Below are 27,261 nucleotides of genomic sequence, written 5' to 3' on the forward strand. Positions count from 1 at the left end.
CCACTTCCATCATCACACTGCCTTCTCTTCTGACTCTCACCCACCTGCATCTCTTTTATGAGGATTGTTGTGATTATATCAGGCCCATCTGGATAATACAGAATAATCCAGGATTATAGCAAACCCCTTTAATCACATAGGCAAAGCCCCTTTTGCTACATAAGGTAGTATTCACAGTTTCTGGAAGTTAGTTACTTAGATGTGGTTGTCTTTGGGGGCCCCTACCAGTCTATCATAGGTTCTCGGCATGTTCTTCACTACCAAGGCATGGAGAACCATACTCAGGCCGTGGGAGCCTGTCTGGTCCCAGGCCCGGGCTTTCAGTCTCTACTCCAGGCTGACTCTGCAGCGATTCCGTGCAGAAAGTTCTGAGACCGCCTAGCTTCTAGTTCACTTGTACTCCCACATTTAGGCACACAAGGTGAAGAGCAGCAGGGTGAGACAGAGCTAAATGGGCTCTTTACAACAGGACTTCTCAGAGCCCTTACCGCACTGTGTACTGTGACTCTGAGCTTAACTCATCAGGAAACATTTTGTAGGGAGCAATGCTCCACAGAGCACAGCCTGGGCGGTGCTGCATAGACCAGGCTACTGACTGGGGTGTTTAGTCTGAAGGGAAAAATACTCAGAAGAGGAGGTGCTTTCTTTGCCTCTTAGAAGGGCGAGAGTGGGGAGGAGAAAGCCTTAGTTGCACATTCCTTTATTTAATAAATGTACTTTCTAGGTACTGGGTATAGATTGGTGAGTTATATAATCATGTGTCTTGCCCTAAATGACTTAACCATCTATGTAGTAGATAAAAGTAAAAATGATTGATTTCAATACCACCCATTGAGTAAGGGCTATGGAGGAAATGTCCAGGATGGAAGGAGAGAGAATAACAGGTATTCAAAGAAGGTGTCTTTTAAACCAAGACCTGAAAGAGGAGATAGCAACCATAGGCTGGGGAAAGACACTCCAGGCAGAGGGGATGGCATGAGCAAAGGGTCTGAGGTCAGAGAGAGTGTGGTGTATTTAAGGAATTGATAAAAGGAAGGATGAAAGGAAGTAAAAGGAGGGCAGTGTGGCTAAAGCACATGAACATAGATGAAGAAGAGGAAAAGGCTGGCAGGAGAAACTCTCTGAGAGGCCAGATCACATGGACACTTGTGGGCCAAGGTGAAGAGTTTGGAAATTGTGTAGTTGTTATGCAGGCAAATGGCATGGTTTTAAAACAACAAGTACAATGACATGGTTTGGAGAACAGACTGTAAGAAGTCAGGGTAAGTCTTGCTCCTACTGTGTTCCCAGTGTCCAGAGCAGTGCCTGGTAAATAGGACATGCTCATTTGACAACTCTTTGTTGAGTGAATAAATCAGTAAGAGAAGTAGGACCGTTAGGACAGAGGCTGTTATGGTAGTCCCTACAGATGATGGAGTCTGGAGATGAAGACTGGAGATGGGAAGAAGTGGGGGTGTTCAAGATGCATTTTGGGAATGGAAGTGACAGGCATTGCAGATGGGTTGAGGGTAAGGGGAGCAGTAAGGGAGGAACCTAGAACTTCTCCTTGGTTTTTGCCTCAAATCAGGGGGTGGATGATGGTTTCATTTTCTCTGAAGGGGACGATTGGGAGAGGTTAAGGAACATGGGATCAGGGGTGGGAAGGAGGCCCAAGAGTCCACTCTTGAACATGTTGGGATTGAGATGCCTTTGAGATATCCAAGTGCAGATATCAAGCTGGCAATCTGGCGCCTGGAGGAGACGTAAAGTTTGGAATTATAAACTTGGGAGTCATCATATACAAATGGGTGTTGAAAACCATGTCGTGAGCAAGATCACCCAGGGAGAGAGTGTGAATGAAGGGAGAAGACAGTGGGGATCTGGGTGGGTTGGAAATGGTGGTCTTAGACACAAACAAAAGAGGTCATATTAGTGTGGTGATCTGGAGAAATCTGTTTAACTTCTCTAAGTATGTTTATTCCCCTGTAAAATGAGAATAATTCCTCCTCATAGGACATACTTCAAAGCATCAGACATATAAATAGGGGCTCAACAGTCCTAAAAGGGCTCAGAATTCTCCATCCTGACAAAGCTAGAAAAGGAACAGGCTTAGCTCTTCTGTAGCCAAACCTAGCAGAAATAGATCCCTTAGCCATCTCTCTGAGCAAGTCCCCTCACAGCTTTGCCTGTGATCTAGGCTCCTTCCCCGCCCTTGCCAGCCCTGCCCTAGAAAGGAAGTCCATCTTGCCTGCAGCTTCTCAGAATGGCCACCAGAGGGAGGGCCTCCCCACAGCTGGTGCTGGCTGGTCCCCTACCTCCTCCTCTCCCCAACCCCTAACTCACCCTCCTCCTCTTCCTCCCTTTCCCTTCACTTGCATTTGGCTTTTCTGAATTTTTAAATGAAAACTCTCTTTTCATCTTCTCTGTGCTGGACTCTGTCGCTCACACTGGGGACATAGAATTCCTGAGTTTGAAGATTTCATGGACTGTGCAAGAAGGAAAACCAGTCATAATCATGGAATGGAGAGTGTGGTGTAGGGGAAAGAAGGCTCTGGAGTAAGAAAGACACAAACTGACCCTGACTTCTGTGAGTCGAGAGATCTCAGGTCACTGCACCTCTCAGAGTTGTGATGGGTGTAACATCTCCATTGGAGGGTTGTGAGGATTATGTGAGATGCCAGTTTCCATGTGTGTAAATTAGTGATACCAAAAGCACCTACCTCATTTGGTTGCTTTGAGAATTAAATGGAATAAGACACATAGATCACTTCCTTCATACTAAACACTCAAAAATGTTAGCTCTTTAATAAATATTAATAGGAAGAACAACTCATAGTCAACCTTTACCTCATTTCTTCCCCCCATAGCTCTAACACCATTTACTCTACAGATGTAGAAATTGAGGTCCCAAGAGGGTCTATGCTTCCTCAAGGTCACCTAGAGAATGAGAAGCAAAGCAGGGACCACTCCACATCTTTCTTCTGTGCCCAGCATAGCCAGCAGCAAAGACAGATCCTTGACTCTTAGGGCCAAACTGTCAAAGAAGGTTCCCTTCATCTTTTACTAAAAGCAGAGGCCACCAGGATGGCAGAGCAGGCAGGGTCTTGCCCACAGAGCTGATGGAATCCTCTGTACAGCACCCACCTGCCGCACTTGGCTTAGGACTCAGGTCCATTTGGTTATTTCCAGTTAGCCAGTTCAGCCTGCTGGCTGGGAGTGCTGAGGCAGTCAAGGCCTTTTACCAACTAGTTATAATTTAATTTCTAATTCCATGCTTGTCTCCCCCCATTCTCCCAACACCTTACGTTCCAGATACTTTCATTCATTCATTCAATAAATAATTGACTGTCTACTGTGTGTCAGACCAGGGAGATTGTGCCCCTTATAGGCTTGAAAGGGCAAGAGGAGGAGCTCTCACTGGAGTCTGGAGGGAGTGGCCCTATGGAGAGTGCCACCTGACAGGGTCTGTGCAGCCAACCCATAAAGACCCAGAGGGGAAGCAGTGGATGACGAGGAACATAGGGGAACACAGAACCAAGGAAGTGCATGTGTCTCAAAGATAAGCAGGCTGCTGTGCTTAGAACCTAGTGTTAAAATTAACAAAGATTTGAATAATAAGAAAGAGCCAAATGGAAATACTAAAACAAAAACAAAAACAAAACAAAACAAAAAAACAGAGACGAAGAACTTCTCTGGGCTCATCAGTAGACTCAAAACATTAAAGATAGGTCAATAAAAATTTCCCAAACTGAAACACAAAGAGAAAAAGGAATGAAAACAAACAGAACAGAGCGCTCAAGGGCTGTGATACAATATTGAACAGTCTAACACTCATGTAGTTGCAATCCCAAAAGGAGAAGAGATAACAGACCAGGGGAAATGTTTAAAGAGATAGGCCGAACAGTTTCCAAAAATAATGAAAGATATGAAACCAGGGATCCAAGAACACAGAGACTCAACAGAATAGTTCCTTTTAAATTTAAACACATTATATTAAAACTGCTGAAAACCAAAGGTTAAGTGAACATCTTGAAGTCAGCCAGATAACAAGATACATTACATACAGAGGAACAAAGATAAGAATTGCGTTTTTATAGAGCAGAAAAGAAAAATATTTGTCAACCCAAAGTTCTGTACCCAGTAAAAATATCTTTCAAAATTTAAGGCAGAAGTACAGACTTTTTAGACAAACAAAAGCCAAGATAATTAATTGCCAGCAAGCTTGTGCTATAAGAAACATTAAAGGAAGTTCTTCAAGCAAAAATAATATGATACCAGACAAAAACTTGGATTTATGCCAAGAAATGAACAAGTTAAGATACGGTGAAAAGAAGATAATTATAAAATACTTTTAGAGCTTTCCAGGTATACACTCATATCAACTGCAAGGGGGAAGAAAAGGGTAAATCTTTGGCTTGAAATATAATTTCAACTGTGGAAATATAAACATTGTTAATGGACATAAAGTATGTTTTCGAATTTATCTACCTGTATGAATAGTCTCTTGTTCATGATTAAAAAACATTGCAAGGATAGATTTACTCCTTTTCTCTCCAGTTCTTATGACTCTTACTGATTTCTCTTCACTCACTGCTTTGCCTAATGCCTCCAGTACAAAGTTGAATGGTAGAGGGCTTCTTTGCTCTATTGTTGGTCTTATGGAAATGCCCCTAGTATTTCCCCATTAAGTTAGATTCTTGCTGTAGGAACACAGTGCATATATTTAATCATATTAAGAAGCCACTCATCAGTTTCACTTGGTGGTGAGTTTGGTCAAGGGCTTTTTAGAATCCTTGGAAATAACCATATGATTTTCTTCTTAAGTCTATTAATCTGATATACTATAGTGGTTTCCCTAATCCCACCTGTTCATGGTATATGGTGACGTGATGTTGGATTGTTTCTTAATATTTTAATACAATATTTCTAATAGTTTATTTAAATGTTTTGCTTTAACATTCATAAGTAATTTCAGTCTATAGTTCTCTTGTTAGTGCTTCTTTCTAAAAAACTGAATATAAATATCAATGTGATATTTGCTACATAAGAAAGAAATTGGAAGTATTTCTTCATTTTACAAGCTTTGAAACAATTTATAGAGCATTGGGGCTATCCAGTTTTTAAAGATTTGGTAAAATTCTCCTGTGAAACAGTCTGGGCCTGGTGATTTTTTTGTAGGGAAATTCCTTGACAATATTCTCTGTTTCTTCTACAGAAATTCAGCTGCTTAAGTTTTCTGTCTTTAATTGGGTCAGTTTGGTAATTGTATTTCCCTAGAAAACAGTCAATTTTATCTAAATATGTAAATGTATTTGCATTAAAGATTGCAAAGTGGTTTATTTTGATTTTTAAAATTTCTTCTATTTCAATTATTTCTCCATTGTCCTTTCTTACTTTGTGGGTATGTGATTTGTCCCTTTTGTTCTTGATTACGTTAGCTAGTAGTGCTAGTAGCATGTTTCTTTCATTAGTTTTTTTTTTTTTTTTTTAGAAAACTATAATTTTAATTTATTTAATAAATAAAGAATAGATCTATTCTTTTTCTAACCTCTACCTCATTAATTTCTGCTTTTGTCTTTATCATTTTCTTCCTGTGCTTTCTTTGGTGCTCTTTTGCTAGATATTATGACCTGGGAATTTAATTCATTTATTCTTTCTTTCATTTTAATTCACATGTGTGTTTCCTCAAAATGAACTGTGGAGTCCGCATTTTATGAATTCTACATTTTAAGAGAGAATTTTTGGAAATTGTTAAGAAGATTCTAAAAGGTATATGGAAGAGTAAGGGTGAATTATAGCCTGGACATTTTTAAGATAGAAAAACAAGGAGACTTGCCCTTGCCGATGTTAGAAGCAAGTAGGAAAGTGCGGCACTGGCAGAGATAGACAACTTGACCAGTGAAAGAGAATAAAAGCCAAACAGAGACCACGTATGTGCAGAACTCTGTTGTATGACAGAGGTGGGACATTACATCACTGGGGAAGGGAGGGACGTTCAGCAAAGGGGGTGGCACAGAGCGGGTCCCATATATTAAGTTACAATTGGAAGCTTACTCATACAATATAAACATCCAGATGAAGTAAGGACTTACATGTCAAAAACAAACTTTAAATCCTTAATAGAATATATAGGTGGAAAACAAATTCCTGAATCAGACCAAGCAATGACTATTTAATAAAAGGCTAAAAAATAGGAATATATTAAAATTTAAAATGTTGAATCATTCAATGACACAAGCTAAAAATTGAGAGAAGAGATTCACAATATATGCAGCCCACAAAGGTTCGTATCATGAGTGCATAAAAAACTTCAAATTCAGGCAAAAGCACAAACAACACTGTAAAGAAATGGGCAAAAATTACAAATGAACTTTTCACAGATGAGGAAATGCCTACGAATAAAGATATGTTCAACATCCGTGATCAGGAAATGCACATCAAGACTCCAATAAACTATCACCCTACACCCTAGCAAATAATAAGTCTGACCATACCAGGGACCACAGAGGCTCTGTGTCTATGCCATCTCATGTATATTCCTGCTGAGGGTGTAAACTGCTGCTCCTGTTTTGGAAACAGTCTGGCACTACTATGCCCAAGCTCTACCATTCACGTGCTCTTTGATCCAGCAGTCTCTCTGGCTGTGATGTGATGTGGGTGGAAGAAAGGGCACAGGAACAGAGACCAGTAAGAAAGCTGGTGTCAGAGTCGCTCCAAGAGGCTGGCTGTCGGGGTGGAAAGCAGCTTTCCAATGGAAGCGATATTTAATCCAAAAAGACTGGAACAAGAGTTTCACATAAAATCATTTCCAAATAGCCCATAAGCTTATTAAAATATGCTCAGTCTCGTTAGGAAATAAGAGTAAGCAGAATGAAATATACCTACGTACTCACCACAGTGGTTACAACGTTGAGGAGGATGTGGGGCAACCAGAATTCTCATCTGGGGCTTGTGGGTATAACCTTGTACAACCCCTTAAGAAAACGACATGGTTTTAAAACAGGAGACCCAGCCGTTCTATTCCCAGGCACACATCCAACAGAAACGTATAGAAATGGCACCAATAGAAATGTACAGGGTGCCCATACTGCTTTATGACACTTAGCACAGTTATGAAGAGAGTAGATTCTAAGAGTTCTTATCACCTGGAGAACTTTTTCCTTCTATTGTACTGTGTGAGATGATGGATATTAAATCCATTTTGGATCATCTGACAATACATGTAAAGCAAACTATCATGCTGGACACCGTACACTTCTACAGTGATGTATGCCAATTATTTGTCAAATAAATTAGAAAAGAAAAAAGACAAAAAGGAAAGGATGCCCATCACATCATAATTCACAGTAGCCAGAAACAGGACACACCCCAAATGCCCCCCCGAAGTAAAATAGATGAATTGTGACGTATTCACACAGTGAAGTCCTATATGGCACTGACAACAAACATACTACAAAAGCACACAATTTGGGTGACTCTCAAAAATACAATCTTGAGCCAAAGAGCCAGTCCCAAAAAGAGTATATTGTGTGAAACTCATATTTTATAAAGTTCAAAGCAGAGAAGAGGCTGGTGTGAGCTTCGAGGCGGAGAGGAGTGATGGGCAAGGACTTGGGTGCTAGTCAGGTTCTATTTGTCCACCAGAGTGGAGGTCACATGAGTATATTCACTCAGTGACAATGCATCACTACACATTGGGTTTGTGCCTTTTATTCTATGTTTAATATGCTCCAATTCAAAGTGGACATTTAAAAGAAGAGGTTTAGGAGAACTGACAGAGGTGGACGGAAGGGGACAGAAAGACTCTAGTGTGACTCCAAGGTTTTGGCCTGAGTACCCTCGCCACTGGAGTCCCCTTTCCTGAGATGACAAAGAGCAGAGGAGAGGCGGGCATGGGCAGGTGAGGGGAAGTCAAGTTCAGTTTTCGACACACCTGATGGAGGTGCCGAGCAGGCTTTCAGGGAAGATGTCGAGTAGTCACCTGGATATTGAAGTCTGGAGCCCCAGGGGGAAGTCAGGGCTGGAGGTGCAGTTTGGAAGTCTTCATCATACAGACAGACTCCAAGGCCATGAGCCTGGATGAGATCTGAGGGAGAAAAAATGTAGAGAAATTGGGGGAGGGTCCAGGGACTGAGGGGCAGGAGGCACTCAGACACTTAGTCTGATGAAAGATAGAAGCCACAACGGAGACCCAGGAGCAGCCAGAGAAGTAGGAAGGAAACCAGAAGAGTGTGGTGTCCACAGGCCAAGTGGTTTCAAGGAGGAGGGAGTGATCAACTGTGTCTAAGGCCACTGAGAGGTCAGGATGAGATTCCAGAACTGACCACTGGATTTAGCACCATGGTGGCCACGGGTGAACTTGTCAAGGGCATTCCATGGGACAGTGGCATCTTTAGTCTGGAGGAGGGAGGACAGAACAGGAGAGCAAGGGCATGTGGAATGCAGACTCTTTTCCAAGGGTTTTGCTGGGCAGGTGAGCTGAGGAATAGGGCAGGAGGTGGAGGAGATGGTGGGGGCAGGAATTTTTAGATGTGAGTCATTACTGCGTATTTGTGGAGGGGGACAGTGGACACAGCAGAGAAAGGAGACAATTATTGCAGCCAGGTGGTTGGGTGGTGGGAAGAGGAGAGGACTGCACTATACTTGGGGCTCCACCTACCAAGTGAAGGGCCAGATTCAAGCAAGCAGAGGAAGGACCCCTGGCAGATAAGGCACTGCCTGAGGAGGCAGATGTTCTTCTCTTCCTCCTTCCTTTAGCTGGTTCCAGGGCTGGCGGGTTCAAAGTTTTCTCCTAGGAAAGAGGTCCCTACCAGGGCAGAGGCAGTGAGGCCTTGGGCTGGGCTCGGTGGGGTGGGGCATCCTCCTCCCCCACCACTAATGCTTACTCAACTTCCGGCAGCAACAAAAACCAGTAGGTGCCTTAGACCACAGCAGAGCTCAGAGAAGCCTCCGGGGCTAGCAGAGGAGCCAGCATGGTGCAGTTCGCGCCCCTGTTCGTGCCCTGGGAGCGCAGGCTGCAGACCTTGGCAGTCCTGCAGTGGGTCTTCTGCTTTTTGGCCATGGGTAAGGCTGGCTGGGCTGGGTGGAAGGGAGACCATGGGATGGATACTTCATCTCCTCTGTCGACAGCAGACCCAGTAGGAACTGCTCCCCCAGGGCTGGTGTTGAGCCAGTACACAGATACCAGTATCCTGGTATTAAACTGTGGACATATTTTGTACAGGCTGGTCTGCAGACATTTCACACAAACACACACCGACATGCATACACACACACACCACATACTCCTTGCAGTTTTGCAGCTAAAGCATCCACCCCCAGCAAAGCAGGCTCTCCAGGACCCTGCCCCTAGCATCCCTTGATCTGCGTTTCTGTCCTGAGGGTCGTTAAACGTTTCAAATATCCTTGGTTTAACCCCATGATACTGAGGGGCAAAGAAGCTAATTGTCTTAAATGCCCAAGGCTGTAGGTCTGGGCTCCTCCCACTGCCAAAGGAAGAAAGGGAAGAAGGCAGAGTGGGGAGAGAGAGGAGAGGGTGTGGGGGGGGGGTGAGAGCATGGGGAGGGAGGGCTACCCCCAGGGGGAGCTGCAAGATGGCTGGCGCCTGGACAAAGGGCACTGGGGACCCAGAGCCCTGTGGGCTGTGGCCTGATGATCCTCGGGGTTGAGGGACATCGTGCTCAGCTAGCCTTGGGTAAGATTTGCAAGCTTGAGCTTGACTGGCTGTGCTCAGCTTCAGTCCAGCCCCGGTGGGTAGGGGGGTGCTGGGAGTGTCAGAAACAGCACAGAGAAGCCAAGTAACCCTGGGCCTGGAGCCGCTGAGAAAAGGGAGCTGGGCCCTCTGGTGCCAGGAGAAGGAGCTTTTACACCTTGTCCTGAGGGAAAGGGGAGTCCCAGGAGGGCTTTCGGTAGGGAAGTGACAAGGTCGGATCTGTCTGGTACAGGTCACTGTGGTTGCAGTCAGATGATGCACTGTGTTTGGGGTGTAGGGGGTAGACTGATGGGGTAGAGCAGTCACAATCAACATCAGGGTCCCCAAATTAACTTCATGGGGCAAATCCAGCCTACTGATTGCTTTTGTATTTTTCAACTCATGAGTCAAGAATGGTTTTTACATGGTTGCATAATTTAAATGATAGTGTGCCTATGTAACAACCTCCCATTTGCCCCTTGGGCAGCAACATCTAAACTATTTACAGTCTGTCTCTTTAAGAAAAAAAATTACTTATCCTGATCTAGGGAAGCTGGCAGTGGTGGAAAGAAGGGGCCCCTTTCAAGAGATTCTTGGGAGTTGGGTCCACAGGGCAGGATTAAAGGCTGGCAGGTGAGTAAGGGCCTCCAGTGGGGGAGTAAACACTGCACATTTAGGGAACAGCTGGTCACGCTGGACATAGAGGAGGCATTTTAGGGAGGGGCAAAGAAGAGGCCAGACAAGTCACCTAGGACCTGTCACCAAGGACTCAGGGCCCAGAACCAAATAATTTCCGATGAGTTACCTGTTTACTCTGTTCTTCCCTCTCCTCTGTAACACACACTCACAGGAAGCCAAACTCCATCAAATAGTTGGTGTTGTTCTCATCTGCATCTCCAGCTCCTAGAAGAGTTAGAGTGGATACATCTTTGTTGAATGATTGAAGACTGGGAGCAGGATGGAGCCAAAATAGAACTGAATACCAATTTCCATTCTACTGGCTTGCTGTGTGACCTTAGTGATTTGCATACCTTTTCTGGGCCTCTGTAAAGTGGGGTTTTACATTTTTCCCTCTTGGTGTAATAAGGGGAAAGAAGTCTCCCTTCTTGAATGACTGAAAAGACCCCCGAGTTTGAGTTTTGCCTACTGACAGGAGTTGAGTGGTGAGCTCCGTCTGAGGGAGATGGTGGGGTGGGCGGAGGTCTTTCTGTCAAGTGCAAGTGCCTCTTGTTTGAGTTTTTCTAACCTTTTTTCTTTCCTGACTGAAAAACTAACATAGGCTATTGTAACACATTCAAACAAAATGCGTATCCCCAAAGTGAAAGACTTCCCTAAATCCTGCCCTCCAGGCAGCCACCAGTAACAACTTGGTTTTATTCTCTACAGCTGGTTTTCTGAAAATAGGAGGGACCCACATGGACTTTAGATTTGCCCAAGGGCTGAGAGCACTAGCTGGCGTTCTTTTTCTCTTTCTTATTTTTTAGCATTTAAATATGTAAATTTAAATTAGTAAATGAATACAATCTAACTCAATTATCCACCATCCTTATCTCCTGGCACCTGCCTCCTCCCTCCAGATCTGCAGGGGTCTTTCCACCCTTATACACGTGCATCCAGATATGTGGACATGTGCTTTATTGTGCAAAGGGTGGCATTTTATTCCCACTCTTATGCAGCTTTCTCTTTCAAATTTTTTACTGAAAGTATTTAAGACAAGGAATATTAAAGGCAAACAAAGAGGTGACCAATCCATAAGTAGTTGACAGTCCTTCCCCTCCTCTTCCAGGAATCGAAAGGCTGATGTGAGAGAAAAATGGGTTCCAGCAGCCACTGGCCAGCAGGTCTGGGAATGAGGGGAAATACCTGGAGGAGGGAGCTGCCCAAGAGCGTAGTGACTCAGGGCTGCCATTTCTTCCAGACGATCAGGAGACGCCCAGTGTCTGGGTTTGTCTGTGCATCTTCCTCATTTTTCACTATTAGCAACTAATTAAATAGCATTTAAAAATAAAGTGAAAATGTGGAAGCAACCCAAGTGTCCATTGGTCCACTGACAGAGAATGGATAGACTAAATGTGGCAAATACACACAATGGGATGTTACTCAGCCATAAAAGGGGAGGAATTTCTGACACATGCTACAACATGGATGAACCTTGAGGACACTGCTAAGTGAAATAAGCCAGTCACAAAAGACAAATACTGTGTGATTCCTTTCATACCAGGTTCCTAGACTAATCAAATCCATAGAGACAGAAAAGAGAACGGTAGTTGGCAGGGGCTGGGGGAGGGGGACATGAGGGTTATTGTTTAATGGGTACAGAGGTTTGGTTTGGGAAGATCAAAACAGTTCTGGAGATGGACAGTGGGGATGATTACACAACGATGTGAATGAATTTAATGCCTCTGAACCGTACACTTAAAAGTGGTTCAGATGATAAAGTTTATGCTATGTATTTTTTACCACCATAAAATTTAAAAAAACAAAACAGAGTGCCCCAAACACAACGCTGGAAGTCAGTTCCATGAGGGCAGGAATTTCTGTCTGTTGTTCACGGCTGCACCACCAGCACCGGGCACATCTTAGGTGCTCTGTGTACAGTGAACATCTGTGAGCCCCAACCTCCTTCATTTGGCTTATGAATATTATCACTGTTCAGACTGAGTCAAAATTCTCCTCCTTTTAGGTGCCAGCCAGCAATGACAGGCCAGTCTACCCTACTCTCAAATGGAACACAAGTGGAAATTAACCCTCTTTAAGATTTTGAGTGCATGGTGTGAAATGGAGTGAATGGGATGGGGAGGGAGCAATGTTCTCTGAGAATGAGGCTCCATTGGCATCAGATTAGGTTCAGCCCCAAAGACCCCTGACCCTGAGCTGAAGCTGGGATTAGCCTGTAATGGGAACTAGGAATCGTAGGTCAGAAGGGAATTCCTCACTGGGGCCTGGTCCTAGCCCTGCTGCACCCCTGACCCACGGGCCAGGCAGCGGTTGGCCTCCTCCTCCTCCCTCCTTCAGCAGGAAAGAGCATGGCAGGCAGAGGAATAGACTGGGCAAAAGCTAAGAGATTAAAGGAACTCCGTGTTTCATAAGAAGCAGCTCCTGTGGCCGGGGTGCAGGGTACGTGGAGGCCAGAGAGGCTGGAGCAGGAGGGGATATGGGCCAGCCATGGGGAGCCTAAAAGCCAGGCTGAGTTGCTTGGGCTGTGCCTCAACGTTATGAGAAAGCCATGAGAGACTTTAATTAGAGGGGAGATAGGACCAGATTTATCTTTGAAAGAAGGGCAGAGAGTGGACAGAAAGAGGGCTGGGCAGAAAGAATGTCTCTGTCTTCTCTGAGGTCCCAAAGGATGGAAACTAGAAGCAGTTCATCCAGTGACTTCCCCACCAGGCATTTACTGAGCACCTGGTGAGTGCAGACTGCTTTACTGGACAGAGAGGGAGGCGGAGGGGGAAGAGCAGAGTGAATGAGGCAGCCTGGTACAGTGGGGAAAAGGGGCCTCAAACCCATGCTCCCAGTGTGACACTGGGTGGACCGCATTCCCTCCTTCTTGAAGGCACAGGTGGTGAATCTCTTCCTCCTGGAGGCGGGGCTGGACAGGACGGTGCTGCTGGTGCCAGGCAGAGGGGGAGGGTTCCTTCCTTTACACCTCTGACCACTTACGGCTCTTGTTTCCCTCCTCAGCTGAGATCTGCATTGTGGTCTTCATAGGCCTCCTGTTCACAAGATTCTGGTTCTTCAGTGTCCTATACGCAGCCTGGTGGTCCCTGGACCGAGACAAGCCATGGCAGGGGGGCAGGCGCATCGAGGCCTTAAGACGCTGGGTCGTGTGGAAGTACATGAAGGACTATTTCCCCATCTCAGTGAGTAATGGGGCTGGCTGAGGGTGGCCAGGACTATAGTGCCCCATGGGGAAGTGCCAGCATGTGTGCAGTAAGCAGAGTACTGGGCTGGGAGGCAGGAACCAGGCTTCCACTGTTGCAGAAAAGTGTGTGACAGCTCAGTTGTGACAGCAACCTGCATCTGGGTGAGAGACCAAGTAGCACTCGGAGACTTGGAGAACTCAGGTTTATAACACCAGCAGGCCCAGAGGAGTTAACACTCTAAGCTCTGGACCCTGGCTGTAGGTTTACACAGGCTTTTACAGGCTGCCAGTTTACACTTTGCAACATCATATGCAAATAAGGTATAACAAAAGTTGACTAATTAGGAACAAGCTTCGTAGAAATGGACCAATCAGGAGGGAGAGAAATAACCAATCAGGAGTGAGCTCCATGCAAATAAAATACTACAAATGGGCCAATCAAGAGTGAGCTCAGGGAACCAATAGAATTTTAGGGGTAAGTTCCACTTTCCTAGAAGTAAGGCCTTTCAGAGGCAAAAAGTGAGATAGAGCTGCTGGGCCAGGGTACCGGATGGTGCTGGCAGTAGAGTTAGTGGCCCTGCCTGGGGGTCCTGCCAGTCTTTTTTATGCGGCTTCCCACCTCACCACCATTATGTAGCCTGGGGACCAGTCCAACTTGTCTGGTCATGATTTTCCATCTGCAAGAATGTGGGGCCATCATGAGGCCTGATGAATGAACTGGATTTGAAGGCGCTCTGTGGGCCATAGAATGTGGCACACATACATTTGTATACAGGTGTAAACCACTCAGCAGCCATGCTTGGGGGTGCAGGTATTAAAGTCATGTCCGGAGACCATCTAGCCCTATACTTCATAAGATGAGGAGACTAACCCTCAGAGAGGGATAAAGATGTGATCAAGGTCACACAGTAAGTTCTTTTACTGGTTTTAAAGTTTATACATTAAGTCTGTTTAAAGGGCAGTTGAGAGGGCCTTGACCTGTTTCTCAAGTTCTGTATCCTGCCCCTAACTCTGGTATGTTATGCATCCTTGGACAAGGCCTTGCCCCACTTTGAATGTCAGTTTCCCCATGCATCCCATGAGCACACTGATCCCTCCTACTCTGAGTGCCTTTGAATCTCTGACTCTCTGACTCAGGGCAGCTCATGGCCATTTTAGAGAATTTACCCTGAACCCAAAGTTCAGTCCTTAGTGGAACAGAATCCCTGATTTGAATGACTGATCTTTCAGCTCCTTTCCTATATCATAGACAGACCCTTTGATGTGAACAGCTGGACAGGGATGGTTTATTGACCAGATAGGAAGGGGAAGGCAATGGAGACACAGAGAGGTGCCAGACATGGGCAGTGGCCCTCCTCTGGAAACAAGACAGAAACCTGTATAGAGTCTGGTTTCTGGAACTAGACAGACTAGATTCTAATACCAGTTCTTCAACAGATCAGCTGTGTGACCTTGGGTGAGTTATACAGTGTCTCTGAACCTCAGTTGTCCCACAGGTAAAGTGGTGATGATGCCACATACATTATTGGATTGTGTGGATTCAATGAGACAGCAGGTAAAGTACCTTGTAGGTTCTCAGTAAACTAATAGCTACTGTTATTTTACTGGATCACTGGGGACTCTGGGGAGACTTGGGCATGGCTGTGGGTCTGGGAGGACTCTGATTGCCAAGAGTCTTGCTGCTCTGACTTTCAAACTTGCATGGCCTCTCCCACCCCATCTTGGAGCCCCAAGTCTTCCTGGCCCTCCAGGAATTAGGTCCCCAGCTGGTTAAGGGATAGGGAGTGGAGGAGGCAGACTCAGAGAGGGCTAATAGCCTGACCAAGTCACGGGGACTCAGCAGCAGGGTCAGAGCTCCTGCCTTGCTCCCTTCTGAGAGTCCCGGGACCCAGCAAGGACTAGCAATGCTGGGCAACAACTGATGTGCAGGAGCCGTTAGCACACAGTGAGTGGGGCCTCCTGGCCAAAGGGCAAGGGTGGGATGGGGCGGGGCAGCAGGAAGTTGACTAGCAGAGGCTCCCATCTCATGAGGGGTGATGGGTGTTGCTGAGCTAATCTGAAGGACCCAGGTAGAGACCCTCTTCCCTGCTCCCCATGTCTGCTTCCTCTACAGGGTGTCCTCCCAGGACCTTGTCAGCAAAGACAAGCAGTGCTTGCTGGGTCCCGAGAGGAGCCATGGGCATGTCACAGGCAGAGGCCCTCATCTTTAGCTCAGGACTTCTGAACTTTGAGATTCTAAATTCCCTTCCTTCCCTCTCCTCCTCCCAGGCCAAGGCTGCCTCTTTTGTGCCATGACCCTGTCACCCACACTTGCAGGCATCACTAGGGACTTCGTGCCCTTCTCCCAGCCCCCACCTCCCAGTACACTGGGGTCTCTTAGTCTGAGTCACTGGACCTCAGGAAGCCAGCCCCCTACCCAGGACAGAACTCCAGCTGACACAGCCCTCGGACAGATGCTCACTTCCTCCTGCCGTGGCTCCTTCATTATGGGAGGGTCTGCCTGTGACAGGTCTTTCTGCACAAGGGGCAGGGCGGGTCTCCCGTCACCTCCCAGGAGTCCTACCTCTGCCTTGGGCAGGGCTTCCTCCTGAGGCAGCTGCATTAACCTCATCCATTCACGAGTCCATTCTTTCCTTCCTTCATTCCCTGGTCCTTCCAGAGCATCTCCTCTGTTCCAGGCCTGCACTGGGACCAGGGATGCCTCAGACAGGTGGTCTCTACTCCCATGGCCCTCACATGATGGCCTGATATCGCTTGGGCACAGGGATACCTAGAAGAGGCAGCACAGAAAGGCAGCAGTGAGACCACATCTGGGAAGCAAAGACCTGGCCTCACAGAACAGTGGTGGTCCCATCAGTGTGCACGCTGGACCCGCACATGTAGATGCAGGTGCAAATATTGGCACACCTGCCCAGGCATGGACCCTCTCACTCACCAGGATATTTTTCTATATACAAATGCTTCTTTATTAAGGGATAATCATTCCCGCACTCATTTTTTCCATTTATTTTATTCATTTCATTCATTTATTCATTCACTGTTCATTTAAAATAGGTGATACATTCTTGTTCAAAATTCAAAAAGGACAAGAGAATGTAGTGAAATGTCCCTGTCCCACTTCACCACCCGTCTCCCCAGTTCCTTCCCTAGAGGCAACGGTGATGACCAGTGTTTGCTGAACTGCATAGCAGTTCATGTATGTTCCCCTCTGGGCACAGTTGGTGACATTCTGCATGCATTGTCTTGCCCCTGCTTTTTCCCCTGACGAGTGGTCGGGGCTGTCTTCCCCCGCCAGGACATGGAGGGCTGCTTGTATGTCCTTATGGCTACACAGTGTCCATGATATGTCTAAATGGGCCCAGTTGATGGACATTTGAACGGATGCCAAGTTTTTTTTCATATGCATTCTTTTATATTGAATTATAGTCAGTTTACAATGTTGGGTAAATTTCTGGTACACAGCATAATGTTTCAATTATACATATACATACATATATTCCTTTTCATATTCTTTTTCATTATAGGTTACTATAAGATATTGAATATAGTTCCCTGTGCTATACAGTAGAAACTTGTTGTTTATTTTATATATAGTAGTTAGTATCGGCAAATCTCAAAGTCCCAATTTATCCCTTCCCATCCCCTTGCCCCCTGGTAACCATAAGTTTGTTCTCTAGGTCTGTGAGTCTGTTTCTGTTTTGTGAATAAGTTCTTTTGTGTCTTCTGGGTTTTTTTCTAACATTCCACATATAAGCGATATCATATAGCATTTTTCTTTCTTTTTCTGGCTTAGTCACTTGGAATGACAATCTCCAGGTCCATCCATGTTGCTGTAAATGGCATTATTTTATTCTTTTTTATGGCTGAGTAGTATTGTATTATATATATATACTACAACTTCTTTATCTGTCATCTGTTGATGGACATTTAGGTTGCTTCCATGTCTTGGCTATTGTAAATAGTGCTGCTGTGAACACTGGGGTGCAGGTGTCTTTTCGAATTATAGTTTTCTCCAGATATATGCGCAGGAGTGGGATTGATGGATCATATGGTAAGTCTGTTTTTAATTTTTTAAGAAACTTTCATACTGTCCTCCATACTGGCTGTACCAATTTTCATTCCCACCAACAGTGTAGGAGGGTTCCCTTTTCTCCACACCCTCTGCAGTATTCATTATTTGTAGAATTTTTAATGATGGCCGTTCTCACTCATGTGAAGTGGTACCTCATTGTAGTTTTGATTTGCATTTCTCTAACAGTTAGTGATGTTATGCCTGTTGGCCATCTGGATGTCTTCTTTGGAGAAATATTTAGGACTTCTGCCTGCCAAATTTTGATATTATCAAAAGAGACACTCTGTTAATAATCTTGTCCAATATCATTTTGCACAAATGTGAGAAATTCAGTAGCTGAATGCCTCAGTGGTGCAGTGGCAGGGTTAAAAGATCAGGTACATTTTCCAATTGTGATAGATACTGTCTTGTTGCCTTTATGGCAATTGTACAAAATTACCTTCCCATTAGCTGAGAAAGGGAATTCATAAGCAAGTGCTTCCGTGCAGGGAGCCAGATATGTTTTTAAAGAAACATATTCCTGAAGAAGCAGCTTTCCCAATGAGAATAACCCGAAATCTCTCTGCTTGTTCTCATTTTCATAGCCAGTAAGTTCCTGCTGCATGAGTGGAAGAGGACTCTCTTCATCTGGGAGGCAATGGTCCCCCCACCTATAGTCCCCGCAGCCTTTCTACAAAGGGTCAACGGGTCACCAGAGGGTATACCGGGAGGTGGGGGTCTGCAGAGACCAAGTCTAGGTCAAGGACAGGACTGTCTGAGGCTCTTCAGCCTGGGTAGGGCAAACAGGCTCCGACTCCCATTACTGTCCCTTGGGTCCCACCAGGCTACTCTGAGGGTGGGCAGCCAGGCCCCTGAGCTGAGCCAGAGTGGAAAGAGTGCCCCAACCAGTTTTTCTTACTTGGGGTTTTGTTTAAATGGGGCTCTTTGGGCGTGGTGGCGCCCCCGGGTGGCCCTTGATGGTATACAAACCCTATCCATTACAAATCAATGTAACTATTATGATTACCCTGTCCTGTAGTCTAGGTAATTCCAGGGCACTGTCGGACCTGAGATTCTCAGCAGTCCTGGGAGGTAGGTGGGACAGGACCAAAAGTCCCCAATTGATAAATGAAAAGCCAGGGAGGGAAGTGATTTGAATGAAGCCAGCACAAGTCTGAGACACCTGGCACCATGGTCTCACTGGGTGTATTCGCACCCTATATCTCCATCATCATAAGAACCTGAGGCTCAGAGAGGGCCAGCAACTTGCCCAAGGTCACAATGGTGAGTGGCAGAGTAAGGGTAAGCATGAGGTCCAGCCCAGATTCACCAGGTTGCTGTCCCTACAGCTGGTCAAGACCGCTGAGCTGGACCCCTCCCAGAACTACCTTGCTGGCTTCCACCCCCATGGGATCCTGGCGATCGGAGCTTTTATCAATCTGTGCACTGAGAGCACCGGCTTTTCCTCGCTGTTCCCTGGCATTCGCCCCCATCTGATGATGCTGAACTTGTGGTTCAGGGCCCCCTTCTTCAGGGATTACATCATGTCAGGGGGTGAGTCTTCCCAACCCTGAGTAGCCCAGGAAGATGACTCAGTCCCAGTCCTCAGAGACCTCCCAGCTGAGGAAGGGAATGAAGACCAGGACACACCCTCCCCCATAGCCCCTGCCCCCTAACCCCATACCTGACCACCTTCCTCTCTCCCCAGGGCTCATCTCATCAGACAAGGAGAGTGGTGCTCACATTCTGAGCAGGAAGGGAGGCGGCAATCTGCTGGGTGTCATTGTAGGGGGTGCCCAGGAGGCACTGAATGCCAGACCCGGATCCAACATGCTGTTGCTGCGGAACCGCAAGGGCTTCATCAGACTTGCCCTGATGCACGGGTATTGGGTAGAGGGCTCTCAGTGCACCTGGAGAGTGACAAGTGCTGCTTTTAGTTGGGAAGGCAGCAGACACTAATACAGAGTGTATTTTGGCGGGATATTGCCAATTGATTCACAGTGAGGATTATAACTTGGCAAGAGCTGTACTATCTTGTGACCAAATACTCAGAAAAGAATCAGAAGGGAGAGTTGGTGATCAAAGGGACTAGGTGTGAGGGGTCATATTCCCCAGAGCTGGCATTAGATCTGAAACTTACCCGATCTGGGAGAGTGGAGTTTGGGGCAGAGCTTAGACTTATTCCTCTACCTTGAAGCACCTTTGACGAATACAAGGTAGTAAGGGGAGGAGAAGTTTTTCGGGGAAGACTACAAAACTTTTACATCTGGGAGGACCCTCTGAAGCATTCTGGTCTGCCTGTCATGGTACAAGTGGGAGGTGGTGGCCCTGAGAAGAGCCAGGACCTGCCCACAGTCACAAAGGGAGGCCATGGCAGGACTGGGAGACACGCGGGGCCTCCCACTTCCAGCCCAGGGCTCTGTGCTCTGCTTGCAGGAAGCTAGGGGACCGGCTGGCAATTCCCACATGCCCTCTCCTGTCTCCCTCCAGGGCATCTCTGGTGCCAATCTTCTCCTTTGGGGACAATGACCTATTTGACCAGTATGAGAACTCTCCTGGCTCCTGGTTGCGCTGGATTCAGAATCGACTACAGAAGATCATGGGAGTCTCCTTCCCGCTCTTCCATGGCCGTGGTGTCTTCCAGTACAGCTTTGGTCTTCTGCCCTACCGCCGGCCCATCACCACTGTGGGTGAGCCAAGACCCGGGCCGGAGCGGGTAGGCTACAGGGCAAGGGGCCCGGGCTGTGTGCTGCAAGGGGCTTTGGACGTGGGCCAGGCACATCCTTGCCCTCGTGGAGCTCACATCTACACTGGGAAACAGACACACAGGCAGAGGACCCGGATGTAAGGCATCTGGGATGGGAACTGTTTACAGACGCACAAAGGACAAGTCACTACTGATGACTGAGCACCTGCTGTGTACCAGGCACTGCACTGGCTCCCTTACACGTAGCAACTCAGTTATCCCAACAACCACAGAGACGGGGCCTATCGTCCCCATTTCATGGATGGTAAACTGAGACTCAGAAAAGTTAAATAACTCCCAAAGGATCACACTACCCGAGAGTAACAGAGGTGAGGTTTAAATCAGGATCTGTGTGACTTTTTATTATGCCACAGAAGGAGGGTTTAATTCTGACCCAGAGGAGCTAATAAGGCTTATCGGAGAAGGCAGATACAAGGGAAGGGCATTTTAGGTCTGTTAGAATTGTGTGTAAAGTAGCACCGACAGGCCTTCAATTAGAGCCTGAGAGATTTTCCTGTGACTAATGAGCAGGGACTTCATGCGTGGACGGGGCACCATGTACAGCAGCTGTTTGGGCATCTTCTTTGCTTTCTTCCTGGATTCCAACTAGGTTCCTCTGGCAAAGCTTGCAGGGTTGGGTCTGTTCATCTCCAACCACCCAGTCCATACTTGGTTGAGTACTGACTTGGTCAGCCCCCTACACCAGAACTTTCCCTGGGTTGTGTGGCAGTGTTTTCATGAATGTTCACACTGCTGCTGCCTCCAGAGCCATTGCCAAGAGCAGAAGGCAGGGCAGCTGAGCCCGGGACACCCAGAGGAGGGAGGAAGATAGGGGGCCCTGCGGGTGAGCATGGAGGGGGAGGCGGGGAGAAGAGCTGCTTGGGCTGTGGGCCCGCCTCCTCCCAGAGATCCAGGCACCTCTAATCACGGCATCTGAGCGCCCAGAACCCGAGGTCCTGGAGGTTGAGGGCACATCTCCAGGGTTTAAAACCTGGCACTGATTCTTCCTGGCTGCGTGACCGTGAACTAGTTACTTAACCTACCTGAGCCTTATTGCCTCCCCTACAGACGGGAATAGTAGCAGGTTCTGTCCCCACAGGATTGTTAGGAGGATTGAAGGCGTTAGTCGTGTAAAGCACCTAGCATGTTCCCTGACAGGAGGCAATGCCAGCTGGGGGTGTTATTATTTCACAATCTTGCAGTTGTCCTAACATCTTGGGTGCATCACCAAAAACTGAATTGAAAGGGAGGCAGTAAGGGTACTGTCCTATAGGTATGGCCACAGGGTGCACACCTGCCCCAAGGGCTCCAGGACTCCGGTGGTTCCCGCTCTGGGCCACCACCCACCTCGTGTCTTGCAGTGGGGACGCCCATCGAGGTGCAGAAGACACCGCACCCCTCGCAGGAGGAGGTGGACAGGCTGCACCAGCGCTACCTCCAGGAGCTGAGCAACCTCTTCGAAGCCCACAAGCTCAAGTACAACGTCCCCATCGACCAACACTTGGAGTTCTGCTGAGCGCCTCCCCACAGGGGGGCCGCCCTGAGGGGCAGAGCTGGCACTAGGGAGCAGAGAGGGAGGGGCTGTGATCCCAGAAGGCTTCCTGGAGGTGTATGTCGAACCCATCTCCAGAGCCTTCACTGACTCCTGCAATTCCAACGCACGCCAGACCCCGAGTCACAGCTGAGAACGTGGCGGAGGAGACCTGACTCTGACATCAGTGATGTGCCCTCGTGCTGTGACTCCTCTGCAAGGGGCCCTCTCCTTGGTCTGTGCATCTAGAGACGGGAGAGCTGCTGGGGTCTCTGTGCTTCTGGTCCTGTCACTCGATGAGCAGGACAAAGAGCAGCAATCGATTAGCAGGTTTTTCTTCCTCTGCCTTGATGACAGAACAAAAGAAGCCACCAGCTCCAGCTTTCTCCTACCAGCTCCCTCACCCTGTATTCTGCCCGTCCCAGCTCCCCCTCCCTGAGCTGGAGAGGAGGGTGTGCTCATGAAGCCCCCGCACTCCCCTGGGTGACTTTGAGTTTCTGAGTCCTCTGAGCCCTGGGACCGGCCGCCAGAGGTGCCTGGAAGGTGGGTAAGAAGAACTGTGCTGTGTCTGTGGCTGAATGATGTGGACAGACCTCTTCGCCCTCCCTCTGAGCGTCAGTTTCCCCGACTGACTAAGATGACCTGAGTCTCAGTTCTGACTTCACATGGGTTGAGAACTCCATGAGGCAGCTCCTCCTCATCCTTTGTTGTTTCATTCCCTGACTTTGCACAGAAAAGGACCTCGATAAATGTCAGTTCAACAAATGAAACAATTCGATTTCAGTCTTCTTCTCTTCCTCTCCACCCCTAAGTAGGAAGGCTGGTCTAAGACTTACCTTGAACCCCAGCCTGGCCCTGCATCCCTGTCTCCCTTTCCCAGATGGTGAATCAGATGGGCAGAGAACGGCATGTTGCTTCTTTCCTCCTGACCCATTAACTGGAACTTACCACCTCTGCCCTGTCCTGTAGGAGAGAAAGGGGAGGATATGTGAAGACACGGCAGATCAGCACAGAGAACGAAGACCAAACATGAGGAGTGTATGGTTCTATGTGTCTCAGGGTGGGGAGATGGGGACAGGTGCCCTGATGAGAAGAATTCTGGGATCCTGGGTCTGAGACGTGTTATTAGTGAAGGGACAGGATGACTGGGTCCAACCACTACTGTGAATGCCCCTCACCTCCAGTGGGAAAGTGAGATCTCTTCCCTCCAGGAGAGATCCCAGCTATAACTACCAGTGGGGGCAATTTTGAGAGTCTATTCTGGGTTCAAGCCAAGTTCACTCCATTTCAGTGATCCTGGGCAAGTTATTACATCACCTCCAAACCTGAGTTTTGTCATTGGAGAAATAAGGATCACAATATCTAGCTCAGGTTTTGTGAGTAAAATAGACAATATCATGAGATAATCAGCCCATCTACATCCAGTCTGGAATGGGCGGCTGAGGGGGTGGTGGTATGAGTAATTAAGTCAGGTCATAAATGTGTCCAGCGTCTTATGAAGGCCGGTTATTACCCTATGGGACAGTGTGCTGTAGGCTCACAAGAGAGGTGGGAATAAAGAGTGGCGGTGTTCAGAGAAGGAGTGATGATTTCCAACCCCAGAAGAATGGAGGATGTGGCAGGAGGGCAGTCCCTGCAGGAAGGGCAACAGTTGCCGAGGAGAGAAGTACCTGCCCGTTGCGTTTTCTATTGCTGGGCGATGAACCACTGCAGACCTTCATGGCTGAGACACTGAGGATTAATTACGTCCACACTTCTGTGGGTTGGCTGGGTGGTTCTTTTCGGCCTATCCTGCTCTCACACATGCTGCGTCCCGGGATGTGCTGATCCCTTTCCCTGGATGCTCTTTCTCTTGGACCTGGTCAAACAAAGGATGTCCACCTCCTTTGTCAAACTTCAGCACACCCCAGCCACCCTCAACCCTGCTCTCCTGCCCCACTGGCCTGAATCACACTTGAGTACCCCTTTGGTGGGCTAGCTTGGGGATGAAAGGGCCGTGGCCATTAGGGTGAGTGGACTCCTAAGTCCCAAGGGCCTGGGAACCCTGAGGCCCAGACCACATCCTTGTGCCCCCAGCCCCCACACAGGGCCTGGCGCCTCAGCCTCCCCAGTGACGTAAGGAGTTGCAGCAATGGCTCTCACATGGCACCTCCTCTCCGGGCAGACATGCTGGGCCTGGGCAGAGGTGACAGGAGAGACTGGGACTTCCCTTCAGGTGATTTGATTGGTTCTCTGTTGCTCTGGAGCAAATTCTCCAAAACTTAGCTACTTTAAACTGCTGACATTTACTGTCTCACAGTATCTGAGGGTCAGGATCTGGGAGTGGCTGTGCTGAGGGTTGGAGCCCAGGCGTCTCAGGAGGAGGCAGCCAAAGTGTCGCCGGGGCTACGTCTCAGAGCCTTGAGTGGAGCTGGAGGCTCTGCTCCCAAGCTCACCCACCAAGCAGCTGGCAGAAGACTTTGTACTCCCACATGTGGACCTCTCCACATGGGTACCAATTGCCAATGACGTAGCTTATCCCAGAATAGGTGAATCATGAGGGAGGGAGAGAGAGAGAGAGAGAGCAAGAGAGACAGACAGACAGATAGGGACAGAAAGATAGAAAGAGAGACAGAAAAGCCACACTGCCTTCTCTGACCTAGCCTCTGAGTCACTGACCATCGATTCTGCCTCCTTATCCTATGGGTTTGATGCTAGACACTAAGTCCAGCCCATACTCCATACGAGGGTGTGATACCAGGAGGCGAGATGACTGGGGGCCTTTAGGCCATTTCCACAGCAACAGTGGATGAGCCCTCAGAGGCTGCCTTGGGCAACCCCAGCGCTGGGGATGCTGCACAAGGCAGCCTGCCTGGAGGACAGAGGCTGAGCTGGTCATAAAGCAGGTCCCCACGTGGGTGGGATAAAGGTTTGAGCAAAGGTCAGAGGTGGGAATGATGGCCTTGATCCCTGGCTTGGCTGGGGTGGAGGGCAAGGTGACCATCAAACTTTGGGCTCCAGGAGAGGAGATGGGGGGATGGGGAGAGACTTGAGTGGCCAGAGGGAAGGGGACTGCCCCTCATTCATTGCATCCTTGGAAGCCCCATGTTGAAAACATCAGCCACACAAGATGGGAGCAGGGAGCCTGATCTCAGAGGAGGGCTGCCTAGACAGTTACCCAGATAGGAATGTCCTCGCTGGACTTTGTGTGAACAAAAACATCCGTTTACTGTGTTACATGCTGAGATTGGGGAGTTTGTTAAGCAGTGGCCTCCCCATTGATACAGCGAGCCAGGAGCTGCACTGGCAAGGGTTCAGTTAGTACACAGCACCTGCCACCTGCCACCCCTCAGGGCTCCCAGCCGGCCTGAGGGGGCCTTGCCCTGTGTGGGGAGATCTCCCTCCTGACAAGATCTCCCTCTTGACACGTGCAGGCTCAGGCAGCCTGAGGACCACAGGACCAGCCAGGCCTGGTGGAGAAGGTCAGAGGCCCTCAGGGATGGGAGAGCTGGAGTCTCCTCTGGAAATCAGGCTGCCCTTTGACCTGGGAGAAGTTCTAGGCCATCACCGCCCACAGGGGACAAAGGGCCTGGGGCCCAGCCTGTCTGGCACTGCCTGATGATGGCGGGTGGAACAGGGTCAGCCAGCACAGCACTGCCAGCAGCCATGGGACCTGGGCTCCACGTCTCAGGGGGACTGGACTTTGCTAGGTTCAGGAGGAGCAGAGGCGGGAGGATGGGAGCTGCTGAGCCAGCAAAGGCAGAGAGGAGGAGAGGGCAGAGCACAGCCGGTGAGCTTACTGCCGAGGGTCAGGGTCAAGGTGAGGTTTAGGGAACAGGGGGCTGAGGTTTACACCTCTGTGCAGCACACTTCTACTGAGATAGAGGAGGCACAAGGCAGACGGGTCCCTGACAATGCTTGGCCTCTGTCTGGGGGAACTAATGTCCAGTGAAGGAGTCAAGTAGGGAGGAGCCCTGGGAGGTGCTTGAGCTGGAGTGGGCAATGGGTGGGTCACAGGGACAGCGGATGCCTTGGGCTGACCTGGGTGTCTGTCTTAGTGACCCCAGGGAAGGGCAGAGTCAGACCCCTGAACCACTTGCTGAGAACCTACCGCGTACTAGGGTCCAAGTGGATGCTTCACACATATTATTGCTGTGACACACACAGTGAGCGTTTCATAATAAAAGTTGTTCATGTCAGAGAGGTTAGAGTCCTCTCTGGAATCCTGGTCCCAATATGAAGGTCCCCTGCCCAGGCAGCTATCACGTGCTGCTCTCACCTGCCTGGTCTGGTCTCAAACTGGGCAGAAGGGTACTTGAAAATGGTAGGAAGCTAAGAGTTAACCAGGCATACAGTGCCCCCTCCCCATTTGCTGCGTGTGGGACCCCATGCAGTTCAAGTCCTCTCCCCTCTCAGAGTGCAGGTTTCTTCACCTGTTAATGGTTCATCCATAAATGAGTGTTCAATCAATGAACACTCTTCCTCACCACTTCCCTTATAAATGCCAGGAAATGGTTTGGAAAGACCTGTGAGAGTTTGTATCCATCACAAGTTATTTTTTGACTTTTCTTAGATTCTGTGTCTTCCTCTCACTTACTGCCAGTAAACTGACCTGAGCATTTCCCTTTTCAACCAGTTGAACTGGTGTCATGTTTGTCTAGCTCCACCCATTGTAGAGAATGACTAGAAATAGACAGGCAGGAAGGCCCCTCTAGCAGCCCCTTTAAAAGGTGCTCTGAAAAGACAAAAACAGCAAACCCTGGTCGAAATGTTGCAGAAAAACGTTTTACAGCTCAGTTGTGACAGCAACCTGGATCTGGCCAAGAGAACAAGCAGCACTCGGAGAGTTGGAGAACTCAGGTTTACTTAGCCAGTGGGTCCAGAGGAGTTAACACTCCAAGCTCTGGAGCCAGGCTGTAGGTTTACACAGGCTTTTATAGGCTTCCAGTTTACACTTTGCAACATCATATGCAAATAAGGTATAACAAAATTTGACTAATTAGGAACAAGCTTTGTAGAAATGGACCAATCAGGAGGGAGAGAAATAACCAATCAGGAGTGAACTTCATGCAAATGAAGTACTATAAATGGACCAATCAGGGGTTAGCTCAGGAAACCAATAGAATTTTAGGGGTAAGTTCCACTTTACTAGAAGTAAGCTGTTTCTGAGGCAAAAAAGTGAGATAGAGCCCCTGGGCCAGGGAACTGGATGGTGCTGGCAAGAGAGTAGTGGCCCTGCCTCGGGGTCCTGCCCGTCTTTTTTTATTTGGCTTCCCAACTCACTATCAGTAAATGTCAATGATTCAGGATCAAAAGGGGCCTCCCCATCTGAAAAAAAAAAAAAAAAAGTAAATTATGTTGAAAGGGGCCAACACAGGACTGGTCTCAGCTCTCAGCCAGAGCTCTTTCCACTCTGCCTTGT

At 48.0% G+C, this 27,261-nt stretch overlaps 1 protein-coding gene across 7 annotated transcripts in view; it reads left to right on the top strand.

The window, feature by feature from the left end:
- MOGAT2 (monoacylglycerol O-acyltransferase 2) overlaps positions 1-23,289 on the top strand; it is a 33,558-nt gene extending 10,269 nt beyond the window's left edge. The window contains exons 1-7 of one of the 7 annotated variants that reach the window (XM_074372664.1): positions 8,904-9,042; positions 13,352-13,530; positions 15,029-15,087; positions 18,933-19,137; positions 19,292-19,466; positions 20,074-20,273; positions 21,691-23,271. In XM_074372664.1, the coding sequence (XP_074228765.1) occupies positions 13,452-13,530; positions 15,029-15,087; positions 18,933-19,137; positions 19,292-19,466; positions 20,074-20,273; positions 21,691-21,845 (873 nt within the window). In that variant the 5' untranslated portion in view covers positions 8,904-9,042; positions 13,352-13,451 and the 3' untranslated portion in view covers positions 21,846-23,271. Of the gene's footprint in view, positions 1-8,860; positions 9,043-9,567; positions 9,674-13,351; positions 13,531-15,028; positions 15,088-18,932; positions 19,138-19,291; positions 19,467-20,073; positions 20,300-21,690 lie in introns of those variants that run through there. The other 6 variants (XM_074372665.1, XM_074372666.1, XM_074372661.1 and 3 more) reach the window with 6 other exon arrangements.
- The last annotated feature ends 3,972 nt before the right edge of the window (positions 23,290-27,261 follow it).

The sequence above is a fragment of the Camelus bactrianus genome, chromosome 10, assembly GCF_048773025.1.
Source record: "Camelus bactrianus isolate YW-2024 breed Bactrian camel chromosome 10, ASM4877302v1, whole genome shotgun sequence".
In the NCBI taxonomy this organism is placed as follows: Eukaryota; Metazoa; Chordata; class Mammalia; order Artiodactyla; family Camelidae; genus Camelus; species Camelus bactrianus.